The sequence below is a fragment of the Chinchilla lanigera genome, unplaced genomic scaffold (genome assembly GCF_000276665.1).
Source record: "Chinchilla lanigera isolate Chin_1 unplaced genomic scaffold, ChiLan1.0 scaffold00017, whole genome shotgun sequence".
Taxonomy (NCBI): domain Eukaryota; kingdom Metazoa; phylum Chordata; class Mammalia; order Rodentia; family Chinchillidae; genus Chinchilla; species Chinchilla lanigera.
Window position 1 is genome coordinate 7,130,969 of NW_004955418.1, and position 20,166 is coordinate 7,151,134.

Consider the following 20,166-nt stretch of genomic DNA (forward strand, 5'->3'; position numbering starts at 1 on the left):
GACCCTGCGTGCTCAAAGCTCCGAGTGCTGACTTGTCACCCAGCATGGAGTGCCCATTATCACCCTCTTATTTCATCATCTTGTGTCTTGGCATTAACCATCTCTCTGAAACCTTATAGCCTGCACAAATGGCTCATTCTGACCTTATAGCAACACCAAAAATTGTGAGAGCCCGAGAGGAAGGTCATGTGTATTTGTTTTGAATTATACTTCTTTTCTAAGGTAGACCTTTTGAGAGTAGAGTTAATTAAAAGAAAAGTGGAAGGAGAAAAACAACTATATTCTCCATCATTGAGATGGACAAGCATTTAAGTAGGTAGAGATATTATAGCACTTGAGAATCCCCTAAAGTGCCTAGATTTATTTCTAAGAAATAAATGGTGAATTGTTTATTTCTTTCTCCCCCTTATGCTTCCTTGGGATAGAGCAATTAGTTTCTTATTTTTTATGATTGCATTATTCCTGCATATATCTTTCTGTGGTCCAGGCTGTAAAAGTAAATAGAGGATCCAGCTGTATGAATGAATATCCTTTTAATGAGTGTGGGGAGGAAATAATAATACTAAGTAGTGCAAAACCGTTTTTTACGTGATGAACGACTGTACCCAGCTTCCCAGTCGTAAGCCACAGGCCACCAGGAAATGTGTGCCTAAAGTGGCAGATTTGTATATTCTACTGTTAACGGAGGTATCTGTGGCTTGTTGTGGTCTTAGAACAAAGTTCGTATGATTTTTGAAGGGTGCTGGCATATTCTGTTTTAATTTTCGGGGTCAAGGAAGGCTAAAATGGAGTATGTGACTCTTCTATAACACCATTCTATCTCTGGGCGAAAGCCTTACTGAAACCGTGAGATAACACAGTTGCTGGGTGATAATACAGCCGTTTGTGTAGTGCCATGAGTTAATTTCAGAGGTGAAACTATCCCTACTTAGGAAAATAATGTGTCTTCTCCCCTCAGACCAGCGATTTGCTCAGAACAGCAAATGGCTATTGAGTATCTGCCATGTACGGGATAATGTGGGAGGGGCCAGCACTGGTTTAACTCTGTCTTCTCCCTTTCTCTCTTATTTCCTTCCTTTCTGGCCATTTTTACTTAGTTGTTTTTCATCTTTTTTTTTTTTTTTTTTTTTTTATAACTCTAAAGTCATTGGCAGCAATTTAATTCAAAGCGAACCCCTCCCCTACTGTATCATTCATTTAATTTTAAACTGCTGCTATGAGTCTGCCCAGGCTGCTATAATAACAAAGTATCATATGTAGTTTAAACAACAGAAATTAATTTTCTCCTAGTTCTGGAGTCTAGAAGCCCTAGATCAAGGTCCAGCAGGGATTAATTTCTGGTGGGGGTTCACCTCCTGGCTTGTAGAAAGCCATCTTCTCTGTCTCCTCACTTACATCGTGGGCAGAAAGCAAACTCTGGCGTCTCTTCTTGAAGCACACTAACCCTTTTTGATCAGGGATTCACCCTTGTGCCCCCTTTCAACTTCAGTTACCTCCATAAGGACCCTACCTCCTAATTCAGTAATGTAGGAAGTTGAAACTTCAACATGTGAGTTCTGAAGGAATACATTCAATCCATAACACTGTGAATATAATAGGAAAAAATCTTTGACTAGAGCACATACCATGAAAGAACTTACAGCAAAACACTAAACTTTTAACTCAATGCTCCGTGTTTTCTTCGCCGTTAAGAAAACACAATATCATTCTGATGGTGATGCTTGTAGCAGAGAGCTAGGGAGTTGCAAATTAAAGTCCAAGGGAAAATATCAAATGTTTGTTTGCCTTCTCACCTTCTAATCCTGGCTTGAAGTGATTAACAAAGGGATGCGAGGAGAGATTTCTAACCCTCAGCTATATCAGCTATATGGCTTGGTTGAGCTCATGGAAAATGAATTCCAGCCTTTCTCTATAAAGATTTGAGCAGCTCTTGATAGCTTTGTGGTGACTCTGAGTGGTTCCTAAGAGAGTGAATTTCCTCTCCAGACCCGGGCTTGAGGAACAGAGCCTGGATGTTTGGTAGAAGGAGTACAATCTGTATTCCCCACGACACTTGCTAACTGGAGCGAACCCCTTGGCACAGCCCAGCTTGGTCAAAGCCTGACCTGAGCAGAAGGGAGCCTCCAAACCCAAAGACCCTCTGGATTGCCAATTCATGGTTGCTGGGACACAACTTGAAGCAGAACGGTGGTTGGCAGAGACTGAAAGGGAGTCTTGGGTGCCCCTGCCAATGTGATAGGCGGTTGCAGGATTTTGTGAAGCAGTCTGATGAACCCTCTCAAATAGAGGCACCTAATGCTGCTCAGCTGTGTAATTGAGATGGAAATGGGCCAATAAAGGGCAGCAGTTTGTGCTTAACCTTTTGGGAGGCTTGTTCCAGGAGACTGTGAGTGTGTGTGTGTGTAGGGGGGCATTACAAATAATAAGCTTCTCCGCCTGATTTGTAATGAATTAGTAATAAACGGCCTCGTGCTCTCCGAAAGTCTGACAATTCCAGAGCAGCTTTAGCTAAGTGCACGGGACCACATCTTATTTTGATCAGCTGTAGCACAGCAAAGACATGTAATTATCATAATCTAACAATTAGCCTGGCATCACTTTCCAGTGTTTAATTACCCCGATAAATGGTAATTGAATAGAGGACTTAATGACAAGAGAGAAACTTTCATTCTGCCTCAGGTGCTTAAGTTGTCTACTCGGCTCAGCATAATTTTCTAACATTGCTTGAACAACAGTCCTGATTGTCATTTTCCTTTCTCCAGCCTGCCATTATTTTGTTTCCTGATCTTGAGATTTATCATATTGTTTAGCCTTCCTCAATATTTGATTCTAGGACCCAACATATAGAAGATTATCATATACTTTACACCATTTTCCTGTGTTTAAGCCTTGTTTCTAATATTCTTCACCTACAATTTCCCTTATTTGGATATTTATAAAGTCGTTACTATATGCAGATACTGTGCTAAGTATTGAGGATTGGGTGACAAACACCAGCCCTAACTTCAAGGAGATTTTTTTCTCTTTTTGAGACAGGGTTTCACTCTTTAGTTCAGGCTGGCCTTGAACTCACTGTGATCCTCCTGCCTCAGCCTCTGGAGTTCTGCGATTACAGAAGCAGACCACCATGCCTAGCTCTAGCTGTATTTTTATGACTACAAACACTACCTAATTTTTAGTTACTCTAGAACTCTTGCCATATTAGCCTTATTCCCGGTCCTAGATTTATCCACCTATTCAATATATTCATCCACTAATTCTCACCTGTCAACTACAAAGAAACAAAAACATCCTAGAGCTTTGTCTGAAACGTTATCATTGCTATTGTTATCCCCTAGCATTATCAGTACATACTTCCCCTTATCTAACAAAGATCAAGCATAAAATAAAGAAATAATGCAAGTCTATTTTCTTTCTTCTGGGCTGTTTTTAATTCATTTAACAATAAATTAGTAGAGATTAATTCCATGCCATGTAAGTCATAGATATTCCAATTTTGGAATAGTCAAAAATAAGTCTGAGAAAGTAAAGATTCCAATGAGTTATCATCTGTGCATACCAGTATTTACTTCACTTTTTGCACTCCAAGTACTTGAGAACTATTAAATCCTTATTTTCCAAAACTTCTTTCTTGAATCTGTTAATAAGTGGAGATTTATTATTGCTCTTTTGTTTTGGTCATCTCTGAAACTAGGAGTAGCCTGGAATTCTGCAGGGTGATTCCCTCCCACTAGGATACCAACGGGCTACACGGAAGTGAGCAGTTTGGCAGGTGGCTTATTTGTTTGATTGACTTCTGCAGTCCCTGAGCAGAATCAGTTTGTTTAATCCTGTTCTCCTAGGACAGTGGCTGGATAACCCGTTCGATGATTTTCTGCATCTGCTTTTGCTGGATCTGTGTATATGTGACAGGTGCTCTGTTCCGTTTGCTTGACAGCACGTAAAACTTTAGATAACCTAGGGTATGATGTGCAGCTTTTTCAGAAAGCTCTTGGCCTGAGGTCGTGGGGGAAGAACCTGTTTTGCATTGTGAGAGGAACCACTGTTCGGACTATACTGATTGCCAGACGTTAATTCTTTATTTTTGTTTCAAATCCCCTTTTGAAAACTATTTGAAGTGACCTGTGATGTGCCGGGCCTGTTAGAACCCTGCCTGGTTAATTCTTTGGCTGAGTTGACCTGTTGATGTTGACACACTCTTGCTGTGTGCCCCAGGCCTCTGTGGGGACTTAGAAGCAATTAGACTGTCACCCAAGCTTCCAGTCCCTTCCTGAAGGAAAGTCTTGTTTAGGCTCTGCCAATTTAATGCTTTATTTCCTTTGGAACTTCTCTGTCAAGCTAATAAAACAAACTCCAAATGAGTTAAAACACTGGAGGAGAGAACATTTTGTGGGCTTTTATTTGAAACAGGTGCTGTTCTGGGAGAAGCAATTTTTAAGTCATTCAGACTGATGTGACATATACTAGGAAAGTTACAAGCAAAAACTACTTAGGATTCCTATCCATCTGTTTGATATGGGTAATTAGTATTAATTATGGGATTTTTAAACCAGTTTTAAAGTACACATAACACACACATACGGAAAGCAATAGGTGTGTATTAAAATACTGTTGAGTACTGTTCTAAATATCTGGCTAAGAATACTGTGTCTTATTACAGTTGTCAACAGTTATTGAATTAAAGGCAAAGCTTTCATGCTGCAGAAAGATGCATGTATTCAGAATTCTGTTGGGATTTTCATTAATGGATAAACATAGCGCCCATGTCTTGGTGGTAAATATTTTGTCAGTATCTTTATGCTTAATTAGATGAAAGAGTATATGGTGTAGTATCCTGCATTTCAACTACAAAGAAGCCGGGTGTGGAGGCGCATGCCTGTAATCCCAGTACTCAGGAGGCTGAGGTAGGAGGATTGTTGTGAGTTCAAGATCAGCCTGGGCTACAAATTGAGCTCAAGGCCAACCTGAACTGCATAGGGAGACCTTATCTCAAAAAGACCCAAAACAAATAAACAAACAAAACAAAACTACAAAAGAATAAGTAGGACACAACTCTGAAATTCACCCGTAAACAGTTTCTGCTTTAATTTGTCAGTCTTCACTTCCACAGGTATATTACTTGTTATTGATATATTCTAGATCCTGAAAGTGTTAGATTGATCTGCTAAAATTATATATTTCAGTCATCATTCACCCTCCACAACTGGGCTGGTCATGATCACACTGTCCATGCCTCCAACTTTCTCAGAGCTGAATGGGAAAGCTGATTACCAGCACTTCTCAAAGGTGGGCATATTGCAGCCCATGAGAGAGAGGAAAGGTTTAGAGTTAGAAACACACATATTGTTCACCTCTCTGTAGTGCTAATATTATTTATCCACACCAAGTCTGATTTGCTGTTTGTATTTCATGCTGTAACCTCTACAGAGAAACAAAAAGAGCATCCTCCGATTTAGGGTAGGAGAGCCATAAGGCCTGCATTCTGTGCCGAAGGAGGAACAGAAGGAGACGAGAAGAAGCATGTTATGCAACACAGGCTGCTGTCCTGCCCAGCTCACAAAACATATTTAGAAACCAAATCCCATATCTGTTGCAGGACCCATTAGCCTGTTATGGACAAATGAGAAATTCTTCTGTTTAAAAAAGAGATATTTACTGAGAAAGTAGCCTTTAAATCAATAATAGTAGAATTGAAAGACAGCACTGCCAAAGATACATTTGCTTGAGATTTAGTTTAAAATCTGGGAGAAACTCGAAGATGATAAAGTTGCTTAATCTTTAACTATAAATCACATCCTTCTCTTACATTTCATTTTCAGACTGTAATACATTAGTTTGCCTTGTAATTAAAGAAATGAAATTGGAGTACTGTTCAAATAGGAATATTAAGACAATCACCTCTTTGACAGATTAAAATACATTTACAATGTAATAATCAAGGATCCAGTTGGTGAGAAATAACATTTTCATTTTTGAATCCGTTACAGGAAGGGAAATGTCGTGCAGCTTCCTAACTTCTGAGAACACCGTCTCCTTTCGATAATACTATTTCTATATTTATGGAGTGAAGAAACTCCACTCAGGAGCTGCTTGATAAAATACCTTCGTACATATTTCCCTGGAAGCAGGCTCTCTGCTGTGCCAGCAACATATGCTAAAGGCCAATTTAGAACGTTTTTAAATATGCGCCATACCCTTCCTTTTCCAGCTACTGAAATGAAATGCATTTTGGCTTTAACAGATGAGGACAGAAAGGGAGGAGGAACACTGCAGGGAAAAGTGGCTAAAGATGAACTTAGAGCATGATTACGATGCTGCTCCTCTGCAGACTGAAACCCATGCGCTGCTTGTGTGTCCTTTCTATTTGGCTTTCCCAGCTGTCAATATTCACAATGCAGGAGCATATGGTAGAGGAGGAAATAAGGTCAGTGCCATGAATAACTATTCACTGAGGAAGCTAGCTAGGCGATATGTATTTGTCTTAGCAAATGGAGAGCAAAGAACAGGGCATAAGTTGAGAACTTGCATTTGGGGCTGATAAAGGACCTAGGTACTCGAGGTATTTAGCAATGTGATGGAACGTCATCAGGTAAACACTGAGACAAACCCACTTGTGTACAGAGAAGCACATGTTCCATCTCTAGTCCCAGCCTCAGTTGTGACTTTTACCGTCAGTATCCCCTAAGATGTGCTTTTTATCCAACCTTTCAGGTGGCCTCTAGATCATGCAGAATTACCACAAAGTGCATAACGCATTGCTGCTATTTAATATCACTGCACAGGACTAGTTGGCATGCTGAATTCTTCTTAATTAACTGAAATGATCCTTTCAAAATGTAGATGACTTGATTCTAAACAAATCTGCTGCCAAATTTTGATAGATGTGTAAAATGAATTCTTACCATAACAGAAGATGGATAGATGCATAGATAGACAATATTATATGTCATAAGAAAAACTGACCTGAGCACCCATGCAACCCAGCAACCATTCTGGGACCATCCTACTACATACATAACTTGCTTTCTGTAATTGTTTTTTTCAAACACAATCACTTTTCCAAGTATGGTAATTATGCACACTTCTACATTGTAAAGCATTGTGATAATTTAGTAGATATTACAATTATCCCTGCCTTATTCATGTGCAGACAAATATTATAGTTAAATGATCCCAGAGAGGTGTAGAACCACACACATAATGGATAAAACTACGAAAATAAAAGAGGAAAGAGGAGGCATTTACAAGAAAATTTCCAAGAGCTTAACAAATGTGTTAAAGCAATGGCTGTGCTCCCCACGGTATTTGTAAATACTGTCATGCAAAATCATTCTTTCTAGGTGTAAATTTCCTCTTTTAATATGACCTAAAGCTCATGAAAGCTGCTCTGCGATTCCTTTATGTGAACAGGCACTGAGTCTAACAGCACTGCATTTTGGTGAAAGACCACAGTGATGTGTGTGAGTCAGGAGCTAATCCTACCATCTGAGGCTATTCTAAACATTGATGTGCCCTCAATTTTCAGGTTAGGAGTTTGGAACCAACCTGGTGAAGAGAGTAGGGCTGGATGCTTTGCTGCATGACTCTCCTAGAAGATCAGTATAAACCTAATGTCACCTGATGTTGCCCAAGCTGTTAAGAGGCCCCGTTGAATGGAGGGTGTTACTGCGACTGGTGAAGCTTTGGAGCCATTTTGGTTGGAAGAGCAGAGAATATGCTAAATATTGTGAAAAATCAAACTAAAAGGATAATATCCTCTCTGAAATTCATTTCCCCATAGATAAAATTAATAGGCTTGTTTTCAGGATTTCATATGATAACCTAGTGAAACATATGTAGATCCTGGAATTAGCACATGCTCTTGGATTAGTAAATGAAAGAGAGAACTGAAGTTCCATTGAGAATGAGAATTGGTCCTCTTTCTGACTACAGAACAGAGCTAAGGACCAGGAATTCATGATTCCATCTCTCATAAAGTGCAGTGGTAAGGAGCTTTAGCTCTGAGGCTTCAGCTTTAGTTCTGAGGTTGCATTCTGCTTCTAACTTTTATTAGTTGGGTACTTTGCTTGATTTCTTTATCTCAGATTCCTCATCGTTAGACAGTGGTAGAGATATAACAACTGTGACCATAACAAGCACTCAGTAATGGTGGTCACACTCATGTGCTTCTTCATAGAAAGACCAGAGAAGAATGGATCAGTGCTGCCTTGTACCCGGAGAACATGATTTGTTACAGTGTTAGAATGTCTCATTGTAAACTTTTCTTTGGATAATACTTGGTGAGGTTATACAAATGCCTCTTCTGGGCCCAATTTGTCATTGGTTTTATGCTTATATTGTCCATCTCTTGAAATTTACATTCATAAACTTAACTTATGCAAATTAAACATCTGAAACAAATGTAAACTACTTCTATGGTAAATAATAATCTTTTTCTTTGTTAATTGATAGAAGGATAGAAATAACAATGACAAGAGTAGTCATATTTTTAAAAAGGTACCACAGTAACTCACTTAGCACGTCATTCAGTATAAAAATGTCACCAGAAAGGATTACTGGTCAACCCACTGTACAATGGGTTGTTCAGCCCCACTTTATTAAAATTTATTAAAAGTTTTAAAAATTTTTTTAGCAGCATTAACTTGAATAAAAGTTGGAAAAAGGAAAGTAAATTTGAAGTATCAAATGACAGTGTTTTTTAATTGTAGAATAAAGGCCTAAGAGCCTGGGCCCAGATAATGGCAATTTTAATTTTAATTTTCACTTTTGAGCAGTGCCAAATGCTAGTAAAAGCTCAAATGAGTGACACTTAAGAAAAGAGGAATTCTCCCCCTTGAATGTCTTTAAGATCTATAATAATAATATAATAATATAAAGTGCATCTGGGCATTGCCTTCTGCTGCAGTTCTCGCCTGGCTCTCGTCCAGAGCTGTCAGGCTACTCTGAGTGCTGGTGATTCATATGCCGGCACTCTTTTATCTGAACATTGCAGTGTCTTTTCTTTGTACTTTGGCAGTGATGTTACCTTGATGTTCAAAAATCTTTTAAAAGCAACACAGTCTTTCCTTGCATCTTGACAAATCAGTGTCTGCTAATAATGAAGAGGAAAGCAAGTCCATGATCCCTGTAAATACAAAGAAGTAAATACATGTGGGTTTTTTTGTTTTTTAAAGACGATTATGTATTTTGTATCTGCAAAGTGAATATCCTGATAATCTTTCCTTATTTCTCTTACACAAATCCGCATGCATTTACATTCACAGGGTGCTTTTCATATGTTTCTGCACCTGAGGCTTGAAGCAGCCATGTGGGCATACCAGGCCGGTTCTCATTGATAGCCTAACTTATATGTAAGGAAACTGAGGCTCAGGGTGATTTATGACTGTTTCACTCAACCACAGATCTTCTCACTCAAAATGAATGGTTTCTCCATTTTTTAAAATGTCCTTTCAGAAGGGACTATCAGTTTTACCAATGAAGTTTAGTGCCTAGAGTAAAAGTGCTGTATTTTTCTGGGGTAAACATTGGTCCTGAGCTGCTAGAGTTCTTTGTTATGTTTGAATCCTATATTTTAAGGAGAAAACAGTGGGAAATTAGAGGACATAAGGAGGGCCAAGAACATTGAGGAACCTTGGAAGTAACCATCAGATCAGGATTTTCCTATCTGGAGAAAGGACAGTACAGAAAGACATAGCTGACCTCTCCAAATGTTTATGGACTAACTTGTGGCAGAGGAATTAGATTTGGTCTTAGCAACTCCAGGCAGCAGAAGTAGGATCACTGGGTAGAAATTACACAGAAGCAGATTTATGCTCAATGTTAGAAACTTTCTAACATTCAGAATGTCTACACATGGAACAGGCTAGCTCACCTCCACTGGGAAGTATTCACACTGCGACTGCCTGACCTGAAGATTATACGATTTTATGAGTGTTGTATTTTAGCAGTGACAGAGTTTTATGATGGACCTTCGTGAAAGCTCAGGGAAGAATTTCCTCACTAGCTAAAAACAAAGGAGTTTTATAGGTTTTGCCACTGTGATCCTAGACTGAGAGAATTGTATCTGTAACAATTACTGTTCCGCACATCACAGGGTCTTGTGAAGTACTTTTCAAGTGATAGAGAAAGATATTAGTTAAAGCAGGTAAGGAGAAATTTTGTCAGATTAGAATTGAAGTAGACAGCTATAAATTTTGTCATAGTTCTGATAGTGGTGTGTGTGTGTGTGTGTGTGTGTGTGTGTGTGTGGTTTGTGTGCATTTTAACTTTCAGGAAGAATTTGTCATGGTATTTGTTATTTTCTGGCTTATTACTTTCACGTCTTACCAGTCCAGCCCTAGGACATAAGCAATAATGTGAAACAAAAGAGGAAAATTTTTCCAGTAGATGGTTTCCATTTTCTTAATATACAAAAGGACTGAGCACCCACACAGTGATAAGGTAAAGAGTTTTTGACTTCTACTTAGAAGTAGACCTACTAAGGGACACATTGAACTCAGATCCAAAGTCTTTATTACACCTTCATTTTGTGCCTTAGGATTCTGTTTTCCTTTTCTTCTAAAATAAAAATGTTGTTCTTGGAATTTTCTTCTCAACTTTTAAATTTTATGATTCTAATGCTCTCCATTGTATAGCTCTATTTCTGTGTAAGGTGGACTGCTGAAATCCACAGGGGTTATGTTCCTAGAACAACCGTGAATTGTGGAAAAACTGCAAATTTCAGATGGGGTCAGGAAAATGTCTACAAATGCCTATTTTTATAATTTAAACCCTAAATATGCTATGTCTCCTGCAGTTATGTAAGTTAATTTACTAAGATACTGTATTAGTAAAGCCTTAGAAAGTGCATGGCATTTTGGTGGCATCTTGGCAATGTTAGGGCTTTTTTTTTTTTTTTAAAGAGGAAAAGAATAACAAAATAACAACAACAAACACAAAAACAAAACAAAACAGAAACAGTAAAAACGATGCAGGATTTCAAAACAAGATGATAAAAACCGGGAACACTGGAGATAGCTACATGCAGTAGAACAACCTGTTACGATGCAGGAATGCTGGTTCGTATGGAGGAGACTGGTTACAGGACAGCAACCAGTCAGCAGCAAGGAGGACTGAATAACCCTCTCAGATTGACTATTTGCAAAAAACCTCCGGACAAAACAGTTGCGGGGAGTATTTGTGCTTTCTGTGAAATTGCAGGGGTTTCCGCGCCCAATTGTTAGTTAGATTCTAAGGAAAAATCCTTGAATGACTGAGGCTGGAAACTCTGAACTGTGACTTTGCAGGGGTATACTGTGTTTACATAGGAACTTGAAAATGACCTCGATAATAACCGAAACAATTCAGTAATTTGTTGTTCTTTCGTTTGCTCATTCATTTGTTCAGAAATCTTTATTAAGTCAAACGTGTAGAAAAAGAAAAACTTTTCTTGAATGTGATATGATTTTAAGAATAAAAGAAAACTTGGGAAATAGCAAATCGTGTAGTTCTTCATTCTGAAAGAGTAATATTTAATGTAATAATTAGAATGAAAGTGATGTACTTCATTTGTAGAGTATTCTGAAGCAACTATAATAGAATTTCTCTGGAAAGTGGCTTATTGTTGCTTGCACTTGAAACTATAATATTTCAACTATTCCCCAAATCATAATGGTGTTCAATGAGAACTTATACTAAATCTTTTAGTGGCAGAATTTTTAAGGTGTTCGTCTATGAATGTCAAGCAAAACTCTTTCTTCTATAAATGAACTCATCATTGAATTCTTTTTCAACAGATTCCAGAGGGGTGACTACCACATTGATGTCTGTATCAATGACTACCTGGATGTTTTCTGCCCTCATTATGAGGACTCTGTCCCAGAAGATAAGACTGAGCGCTATGTCCTCTACATGGTGAACTTTGATGGCTACAGTGCCTGCGACCACACTTCCAAAGGGTTCAAGAGATGGGAATGTAACCGGCCTCACTCCCCAAATGGACCGCTGAAGTTCTCTGAAAAATTCCAGCTCTTCACTCCCTTTTCGCTAGGATTTGAATTCAGGCCGGGCCGAGAGTATTTCTATATCTGTGAGTATATAGAGATTTATCATGCTACGGGGAAGCTGCAAGAACCCAGACTAATTTTTTTACCCGTGTATCAGGAAATTGCAGAGCTGGACTCTACATTACAGATGTCTCCTCATAAATGTGTACATCACAATCCCTAGGCACATTAGCTGGGAATTGAGAGCACAAATTAGATTAAAGACACAGTGTCTCTCCCCTTATGAAATTGCGTGTCAGCCTGTTCAGTGAACCACTGCTGACTTGTATTTCTTTTAAATGAAAATTGCCAGAACTTCTCCAAAGCTCAAGAAAAGAAAAAAAAAAAAATCCTGAAAAAATTAAAGGAAATAATTAAATTTACATAGCTTAGAGTCATTGGATTTCTTATTCAGGTGTCAGCATATCCTTTCAATCATCCACAGTTTTAGTAGAGAAAGCCAAAACTCCTGCAAATGTCAGCATGCTGACAATAAATACTCTCTTTGCACCAAGGAGAAAAGACAATTATTAAGAGCAGCTGTGTCTTCAAGCATAAAGAGCGTGAAGAAGTATCTAGCCAGGGTTCCCAGGGAGCTGGAAAGAGTGAGTTTTTCACCTGTAAGCACTGACTGTCCTGAGAGAGCTCTGAAACTTTCTCAGCATTAATCACGTCATGCCCTTGTTTCTTCTCTATTATATATACCATCACTTCTTCAAGCATTTTACTGTTATGTAGTATAGATAAAAGTTTCTCAAGGTTCTCTGTGCATCAGAGTCATGTGAGGACCTTGTAGTGCATATTCTGACTTGAGATCTGGGTCAGAGCATGAGATTCTACATGTGTAAAGCCCCTGGGTGAGCAGACGCAGTGGATCTATGGACAATATTTTGAATAGCAGAGTCCTAAGTAATACCTGCTTTAGGTAGTTGCCTATCAATCCAGACTCTCCTTTGGCTGGTGTCAAATGTTTAAACTATGTAGGTCTTCCTATGAATGTTCACAGTCGGCAGAAGGAGTTACAAACTTATTTATTCTTAAGTCATTGACTGAACAGTTTATGTTGGGTCAGAAATGCCATGGGGGGGGTGCTCTGAGGAAAAAGCCTCTTTGTTTTTAGGATGTAGCATTTTAATAGGGAGCAGACATGTAAATAGGCATTGTAGAGTATAAATAACTAATGAGGAAAGATAAATGCAGGTGCAGTGGGAACTTGGGGGAAGTTATGCCTCACCTGCTCGGGAGAATCAGGAAGTACAGCTGCACCCGGGTGTGCAGATCCAAGGAGTACCTCTCAGCCAGCTCAGCACCGACTTTTCACCCCAGCTTGCCAGACGAATGAGATAAAGAACATTCCTGTTTTTCTGACTCATTTCTCCAGCCCAAATGTTCCCACCCACATGCTTTGCATTTACTGAGATTTCTACCTCCTCTTCCTCTCCACAAAACAGAATTTTATAATAAGTCGGATTTCACCATCAAAAGGGCTCTCTCACTTATATTGGAATTGAATTTAAAAAGGAAATTGAACAGTACCAGTTTTATTATTTCAGTACATATTTCTGTTGTTAGTCATGAGAAAACATGTAAAAGCTTTGATGCTATCTCACATTCGATATGTAAAATAAGAAAAGGAATATTGAGTCCCACAGATGCAGGAAATACTGGCATACAGTGAACTCACACGTTCTCAGACAGCATGCTTTTGACTTTTCCTAATTTCTTACTTTGTGAAAGAATCCCATTCAGTAAATAAGTAAAGGGGAAGAGGAGGTCTTTGATTGTGGGACAGTATCTTATTAATTGCCTACTTGTAAAATACTATACCAATGTAAGAGGAAATTATTACTAGTTTTGAATTTTCTTCTTGATTTCTCAGATTAAGATACAACAAAGGCATAAACTAAAAATGAATATAGAGCACTAAAATGGGAAACAGCTAACTAGTTGATTGCATGATTATTATTAAAAATTATAGAATCCGTTGAGGTTCATAAGCAAGATGCTATTATTCAAATATACCCATAGTGCTTATGACTGGTTTCTCTTCATTTGTGGTTAAATTCAATATTTCACTAAAAATCATTATGTGTCTTCTATAACATTCATTTAACAGACTCATTTAACTGTCAAGGGCTCCCGTCAAAGTAATTGTTCCAAAATGCTTCAAAATATCAAGAGCTTTTTGCTGTTCAGCTGAGTTTAACTTGAATTATGTTTTTTAATGAAAGGTAAAATACCACAAATTAGCAGCAAGCAATGTTCATTTACAAGAAGCACAGTGGCTTGGTGTTCAATTAAATTGGATATTCAACCATGTTTTTGACCCGTAGATGCATCCTTCCCTGTCTGTTCAGTGGCAAAGGGCTTCTATCTCTTTTGCTGCAGAGAGCAGTAGCTGCAGAGCTAATGTGGTCATCTTATAGACGTTTAATGTACTGTGGTCATAATTAAACTGAAGGATTCTTAGGGGAGAATTGGCCCTCCATTGAATTTTCCTCTCCTAATATGCATGGAATGAACACGATGATTGGGAAATGGCTTTTTTTCATGCTTAGCACATTACAAGAAACTCTATTGCTGATCTCAGGAGCAAGCTTGATGGCCCACTAAGCAATTTCACCCAATATTGTTGCCAGGACAGGAGTACGTTTCAGTACCTCATGGCCCTCACGTCCCTTCTAACTTTTCCAAGGCAAAAATGTGGGGAAAACTGCCCGTTGTCTGTTCTGCTTCAGTGTGTTAGGGGCAGGCTTTGAGGTAACTGTCATGTGGATTGCCAACATTCAGATACAAACATGGATTTGTGGGAAGGGAGGCATTTCGCAACCAGATTACCAGAACTCAGAAAAGATACACGTCAGGACTTTTATCAAGTTCTACTTTATCTGCAACAAGATTTATTTTCTTTTTAATCTCTTCATAAAATGAAGACAGTGCAGTGACTGAAAACATCACAGAAGAGGTTTCCAATTTATTTTAAAAACAAAATGTCCTTTACAATACTAAATCTTTTACTCAGCTCCAAACAACTCCATGTTAGGTATTCTTCTCCTTAGATCAGACAATATTTTAAGTATTTATAGTCATGATTATTGCTGACTTGGGCCGTTCCTGATTATGACATACTGCTTTTTAATCTATAGAAGTTATTTGGTAAGAAATTGGCACACTCACATTATTAAAAAAAAATCAGGGTCATTTCTACCAGTGATAGATTTGCAGAACTTCTAGTCAATCAATTAAGGTATTTGTTATTTATGAAGACTTCCTAAAGGAAAGAGTCATTTTAGAAACTTAAAAAAAACTCATTTATGAGCTTCAAAAATTCTTACATTAGAAATATTTTTCATAAATATTACCATAATGAGAAAATGTTTAGAAGAAGTTTTTCTGCTGTTACTGTGGATAAAGTAAAATCATTAAAATATGGGCACTGTAAGCTATGTTTGTGAAGTTCATAGAAACATGAATTTTAAGTATACCCTTTTCTAAAGTAAGGGAAACTGAGTCCCAGGCCCTTCTCTTGTGCTAAGTAGTTACACAATCATGGGTAGTAAATAATTTATTCTCTCCAGAGTCTTAACTCTAGAGAGAATAATGTGATTATAATGGATGATTTCTGAAATCTCTTAAAGCTTAGTATGTTAACCTCATTATATTTTACCTGGAGGTCTGCAGTTTCAGGGTAAGAAATAGCATCAATATAATGGCCCAGCCCACTGCCTTTCTTAGTCGGTGTCAACAAAAACCGGTTAAAGAGAACGCTTTAGGGGAGATGCAGAGTGGAAAGGTGTGCTGGAATCATTGAACTAGTTTTCTCCCTGCCACCCTGTACAAGCTCCCGAGATCTGTGGTCTCTACTAGTGCGACCGAAGTTACTGTAATTTCACTATGCCCCCACCTCCACAGCATGTGTCACCACTTTGTCAAAACCCTCCTGGGGATTTATTTCTTACCGAAACCGAAGTCCACTCTGACCTGGGCAGCAAGATCCTCCATGGCTGTGCTCCTCTCTCCTCTACCCTTGTCTCTGATCTCCTCTCTTATGATTCTCTGCCTTATTGTCCCTCTGCTCCAGCCACCCTGCCCTCCTTCCTCTTCCTTGTATCTGTCAGTACAGTCCTAATCAGGGCTTTGGCAGCTTAGTGTCCCTCTCCTGGAGGTTCTTACTGCCGCAGGCATCCATGTCCCCTGCCTTATCCCTCATTCTCCTTAGATGGGTGCTCAGAAATGTCTGTCCTGACATTCCAGTACAAAAATAATACTGCCTTCATTCTTTATGCTCTTCCACGCCTTCATTTTTTACCTCAGTCACTTATCAGCCTTGCGATTGTATATAGTTGGTTATTCACTGCTGGTTCTGCTGTATACCATATTTTATGTTGTTTGGCATATAGTAGACATTCAATAAATAAGGTTAATCAGTGTTTACATAGCACTTAATCTGCTTAAGGCACTGTTCTAAGTATTCTGCAATTCTTGAAAACAACACTGTGAGACGATGTTGTTTTTTCTCTTTTTATGAGTGAAAAAGCTGAGGCATGAATTTAGATAACTTGAAAAAGGGTCACATAGATAATAAGTAGGAGACCTGCAGGGAAATTTGAGTAAGCAATTAAAAGAAGCAAAAATATATATAAAGTCCCAGGTCTTATATAGTTCAGAATGAAAAATATATTTTACAGTATAAAAATAGAAATAACACTTTGACACTGACTGTTTAGGGAATAGTGCTGTATAAACGCTCCCTATCTTAAATTTGATAATAGAAAGATTTATCTATTTTCAGCTCCATAAAGGATATCCAGAAGATATTTCAGATAACTTCAGAAGCCAGAGAGTTACATTTTCTAAGAAATTCTTTTCAAATTTACTGAAATAAAGCATTCAGACTGAATCCTGATTGCACACTTGATTCAGGAATTAGTGAATTCTAGTGAGAAACCTACTCAAGAAGACAAATGCCGTTTTCTGAAAATAATACTAAAACGGCAGAGAATTCTAGGATTTGCTAAGTCATATTTATAGCTGATCACATTGTCTGTTACTATAGATATCATTTTAAGCTCACATTAGATGGGTACTTGGATGCATACACTTAACTGGTTGTATATTTTAATTAAAAGTTTACAACTTTGTCTTAGGCCATGTGGCAACTTCGTTATGCTTTACACAATATTTTTAAATTAACAAAATAAGTAATCTAAATTCCTAAGAGAAACTTTATTAAAATTTTGAAGACGAGCTTCAGAAATCAGTTCATTGTACAATGTGCTTATTGACTAACCCTTTAAGGGTATAAAAATATTCAGGGGAACAGAATAGTAATATAAAGCAGAAACTCCTTCACTTGCCAATTTTTATGTCTTTCAAAAGCCTTTTGCTGGTGAGTTGTTTGGGTGTGGAGTGTAGTTTCTCACAGAAGTGTTCATAGCACCAGGCAAGTATTTTACAATATATAGAATCTGCTTTATAATGTTGACAGAAAATTATATTTTTGATGAAAAATAGTAGAAAGCAGTATCTAAAAGAGTTGTTCAATAAATATTATTTGAGTGAATGGATATCATTAGTAGTAAACCTCATAGAACAAAAAAAAATTCTTTTAAAAAGTCTTTATATTGTAATATTTAAGAAAAGCAGATTTACTGTGAACTTGGTAGTATTTTCCTAGTTTCTTGTAATGGTTTTAATTGTATATTGGGAATACACATCACGAAAGGAGAAAATGAAATACAGTTTTTTGTTTGTTTTTTAAAGCACAGACTCTGGTAAGTACAGCCTAGGGACAGGCCTGAATCTTCCTCCTATATGCCTAATAGTTATGTGACCATGACAGTTTACTTAACCTTGTCAGCCTCCTCCTTCTTCATCTGTAAAATGGGTATGATAAGTTCTTTGTTATAATCTTTCCTATCTTCAAGACTCATTTAATGATTTTTGTGGAAGTGTGTGGGGTTGTAGATCAAACCCAGGGGTAGTCTACCACAACTGCATTTATTTTTTTAATTTTGAGAAAATGTTTTGCTCAGTTAGCCAAGCTTGCTTCAAATGTGTGATCCTCCTGCCTCAGCCTTCCAAATAGCTGGGATTACAGGAATGCACTTCTACATAAAAATACCTTCTTAAAGAACTACTCAACTCCTAAGAATGTATCTTCTCAAATTCACATCCAAAATATTCTTCATCTTTTGAAAAGTTAAGGCAACTTCAATAGCCCAGGTTGATACTTTAGTAAAAAAAATTAATAAATGCATAAAGTTTAAATTTTAAAATTAATTCCAATATTCTTAAAGGGCATTATGCTAGGATTACTTATGATTAAAGATATCTTCTTTCACCCTTAGAAGCCACTGATTTTTCAATGGCTTTCACTGGTAATCTACATTAAGAATTATTTTGATCCTGACAGTTCACATGAATCCACCTTTTTACTGAATTTTTCTTGTTGAAATAGAAGAGTGTCAAAATGACACAATTATCAAAGCAGGAGGTAATCTTTTTCACTGTTCATAGTCTCTTACTATTGCAGAGCAGGTGACCTGTAAATACAATGTACTTTCTTAAAATGAGCATCTCAATATTTGCTCCAGCATATGTATGCATTTTACTTTTGTTATTGAAAAATGTCTTTGAGTACTGAAGTCCTATTTTAGCATTATTTGTTCTAGGATCAACTCTGCTGAGATTGAAGAAATTTCTAACTGGCATTTCCAGTAAGGTGGTGGTTAAATGCTAGCTTATCTTTTTTAGTTTTTTTAGGTATGTGACCCCAGAACATGATTTGTTTTTCAGAATATAGCACAGAAAAGAACTGAAAGACAGTGTTAGGAAACTGATGAATTTCAATATTTTCTAAAATAAAGAAAAACCTAAAATCTATTTAGGTTTTTAAAAAATTTTGTTTTATTTTGAAAATAGAATGGAAGTTTTTCTCCGGTTGGATACTGGAAGATTTTCAGGAAGAGTATTGTCTTTCTAGTCCTTTTACTGCTTAGTGAACTTGCAAGGATGCACCTTTTCATTGAAAGAATGAATTTAGAGGGTTGTGTCTGTTTCAAGTTGTCCCCAGCCATCTTTCAGGATAGCATGGATGAATTTCAAGGGCTCTTAATGAAGGTTAAAGCAAGAACCTGAAAGAGAACATTTAGAGACTTCAGTATATTTTCTGTGTTAATTGTAGTTTTCTCTTATGAAAACACTTGTTTATTGCCTGGCTTCCCGTTGACCATCTGCACACGAATGCTGCACATCAGCTAGGTAGTGCAAAGCGGGGATGCTGCCCCAGGCCTTGCAATGGCTTCGCCTTACACATGTCACGCAGCCCGAGTGAAACCCAAGGAAGAGGAGGCAATGGACAGAAATGCAAGTTTTTAAAAAATTGTTTAGTTCAAAATTTTTTTTGGCAATGCTATTTGGTCTTGTAATGAAAACTTTAGAAAGTAGTTTACAAGAATCACAGAGATGAATGCCAGGTCTGTGAAAAGGAAACTGGCGTGAACATAGCTGATTAAAAGGTTTTGACTTTGGAAGCATTCTTAAAGTGTGCAAAGGGAGCCTTAAAAGCTAGTGAATAATTGGGACTTTAAAGAAATTCATGGATCAGCCACAAGAAACTGAAGACTCATAAGCACTGCGCCCATTGTCTGAATTTTTCAAAGACTGTGACATTCAGATAAGAGATTCAAAAACAAAATAATTTTCACTGGTACTCCTTTTAAGAATTCAAAATCCTTTATGAGACTGAGGAAGCATGTGGAGTTCTGACCTCCTATGGGGTAGGAAGAAATTATGTCACCTTTTGCTTCCTTTTGCCACACTCAGGATAAAGGCTGAAAGTGAGGCAAATTAAAAGATTGTTCATTTTGTCGCTAAATGTCAAAAGCAGCCACATCTCCTAGAGAATTAATGCACCTGATTTTGTAATTTCACAGAGAGGCGGTAATACTCAGCCTTACAAAAATATAATGCTCTAATTTGGCTTTAGAGTTAACTGAAAACAGCTTAATGAGCTGTTGTATTGCACGTGTGTATGGTGTTACACACAGCAGATGCCAGAAGAGATGGAAATAACACACCCGTGACACTCGGAATAACAGTGTTTATACTTCATTGACTTTGGGATGTCAGCATGCTATTC

At 37.7% G+C, this 20,166-nt stretch overlaps 1 protein-coding gene across 1 annotated transcript in view; it reads left to right on the forward strand.

Moving 5' to 3' along the window:
* Positions 1-20,166, forward strand: part of Efna5 (ephrin-A5) — a gene marked incomplete in the record, with an annotated part of 269,292 nt that overhangs the window by 211,699 nt on the left and 37,427 nt on the right. The window contains 1 exon segment of the mRNA XM_005382179.2: positions 11,775-12,067. Coding sequence (XP_005382236.1) covers positions 11,775-12,067 — 293 coding nt within the window.